This window comes from Gavialis gangeticus, unplaced genomic scaffold, assembly GCF_001723915.1.
Source record: "Gavialis gangeticus isolate Ggan-Ray unplaced genomic scaffold, GavGan_comp1, whole genome shotgun sequence".
NCBI lineage: Eukaryota > Metazoa > Chordata > Crocodylia > Gavialidae > Gavialis > Gavialis gangeticus.
In genome coordinates this window covers 120525724-120527910 of record NW_017729024.1, presented here as the reverse complement: position 1 = coordinate 120527910, position 2187 = coordinate 120525724, and the positions used below count along the sequence as shown (strand labels likewise).

General features: G+C 47.1%; 1 protein-coding gene across 1 annotated transcript in view; it reads left to right on the top strand.

Annotated features, from left to right (window-relative positions):
* Positions 1-4: 4 nt before the first annotated feature.
* Positions 5-2187, top strand: part of CDC37L1 (cell division cycle 37 like 1) — a gene marked incomplete at its 5' end in the record, with an annotated part of 11572 nt that continues 9389 nt past the window's right edge. Inside the window, 3 exons of the mRNA XM_019518237.1 lie at positions 5-49; positions 871-1152; positions 1630-1723. Coding sequence (XP_019373782.1) covers positions 5-49; positions 871-1152; positions 1630-1723 — 421 coding nt within the window. The remainder of the gene's footprint in view (positions 50-870; positions 1153-1629; positions 1724-2187) is intronic.

Genomic DNA, 2187 nt, shown 5'->3' with positions numbered 1-2187 from the left:
GGGCGGGGACGAGGAGCGCGGGGCGCCGCCTGTTGCCGCCCACCCGCAGGTACCGTCCGCCCCGCCCTCTCCCCAGGGCCGGGCGTTGTCGGGGCTGGGAACGCCCCCCCCCACCCCCGGCGGAGCTTGAACTGGGGGGCCGCTCACTGCCTGCTCCCCGGGGGACAGGGCTCTCAGCTCCCCCTTCATATCTGGCTTTCGCGTGAGGTTGAGCTAGCAGCTGGTTGGGGTACAGGGAGACTGGCCCCGATGCACAGCCCAGAACGAAAGCAGCCAAGGATCACTGTACTCTCGCTGCCCCCAGCGTGGCTGGGAGCGACAGTGTTGCCTTGAGCTGCAAAGCATCACCTGTTTTCTGGTTCCCCAAAGATTCCCCGAGGTCACACTTTTATGCGTTTTCTCGCCACACAGTGCGTTCGAAAAATATGATACTTAGCCTCTGGGGCGTAAACAGTATTGATTAATGTGGTGTTATGGTCGCGGGTGCTACAGATGGCCCTAACAGATACTTTGGTTTTGGCGAGCACCGCAGAATAAATGGAGCGAGTGAGCCAGCCAGATTTATCCTGGCTTTGTGTATCATAACAATCACTATGGCTTGGAAAAGGCTTACCACCAGCGACTGGTGCACGGTCTGTCGTTTCACAAGGCTGGGAGTTGCTGCAAATATTTTTCTTTGTATGCTGAACAAATACGAGAGGTAAAACTGAGATCAGCGTTCTCCTGCCGTAATGCCATGCTTCGTCATTGTTCAGAATGTAAAAGCTTTGCCATGTCAGGATTCAGTTGTGGAGCTAACTGTATCCCTCTGCATACGCTGCCTCAGTTCTCTCCACTTCCCCATGTAACTGTGTGTGTGTTTTCATGCAGATATATAGCCATGGGATTGAGCTAGCTTGCCAAAAGCAGAAGGAGTGCGTGAAGAGCTCCGTGGAGTGCAAGTGGAACCTTGCGGAAGCCCAGCAGAAGCTCGGGAGTTTGGCACTGCACAACTCGGAGTCCCTGGATCAGGAAAACGCCAAAGCACAGACTGAAGCTTCCGAGCTGAGGCAGCGGGAGGAAGAATGGAGACAAAAAGAAGCAGCACTAATACAGAGAGAGAAACAGAATCTCTGTTGCACCGATTCTGTTAGCAAGGAAGTATTTAATAAGGTACAAACCAACTTCCATAAATCTAGGTGAAAATAGGCTTGGCACTGGTAGCTGAATCTGGGCATTTATGTTGCACCTCTCACTATAATGTATTGGGCATGCTTTAAATCCTGAAATTGTCAATATTGCAAGACTGAGTGGGTGTGCTTTTCCCATCATGTTTTTATGTGTGGTAAAGTAATTAAATGGAACGCAGCAACTAGGGTGTCCAGACTATGGAACAAGCTCCCCCCAGAGGTGGTGCAATCATTTACCCTAGAGGTCTTCAAGAGAAGACTGGATGGTCACCTGGGTGGGGTTGTCTGACCCCAGATGTCTTTCCTGCTCATGCAGGGGCTGGACATGATGATCCTTTGGGGTCCCTTTCAGCTCTATGATTCTATCAAAATGATATTCCTAGCCTGACTTAGTTGAAAACAGAGTGAAGGCTTTTGTGTAATTGAAACTAACGTGCGTATTCTTCCCACTTCCCTGTAGAGTTTTATTAATCAAAATACAGGAAAAGAGGTAGAAGATGAAGATGCATCTAAATCATTCATGCAGAAACATGAACAAAAGATCAGACACTTTGGTAAGCATACTTTTTTCCCAATTTTTTGCAGTTTTTATTCCTCCTTTGGGTGTAGCTAGACTCTATTTTTCTTACAAAATGTGCAGCACCAATGATTAGCAGAGACCAGCATCTAGTTTCTCATATATCAGGGAGCTGGGATTTTATTTTTGATGCTTAAAATTAAAAACAGTCATTTTAAAGGAGAGGAAACTACATCCTTAGAAGTCTGGATTCCACCATGACTAAGTGTTTTTAATAAAATTCAGTGCTTGGCAGATCTGTTATTCTGCAATGAAGGGATGTAGCAATTTAACCTGCAGTTCTGTGGAAGTTGATATTAGACCAGTGACAAGCTAAGTTTCGATGGGTTGTTTTTTTTGAAGGGTAAACATTGGCTCCTTTGTTTATCGAAAGTGTATCTGTCCATGGGAATGACAGCTAAGTGACTAAATTTCTAACAGCTCAGATATTAAAAACTCTTG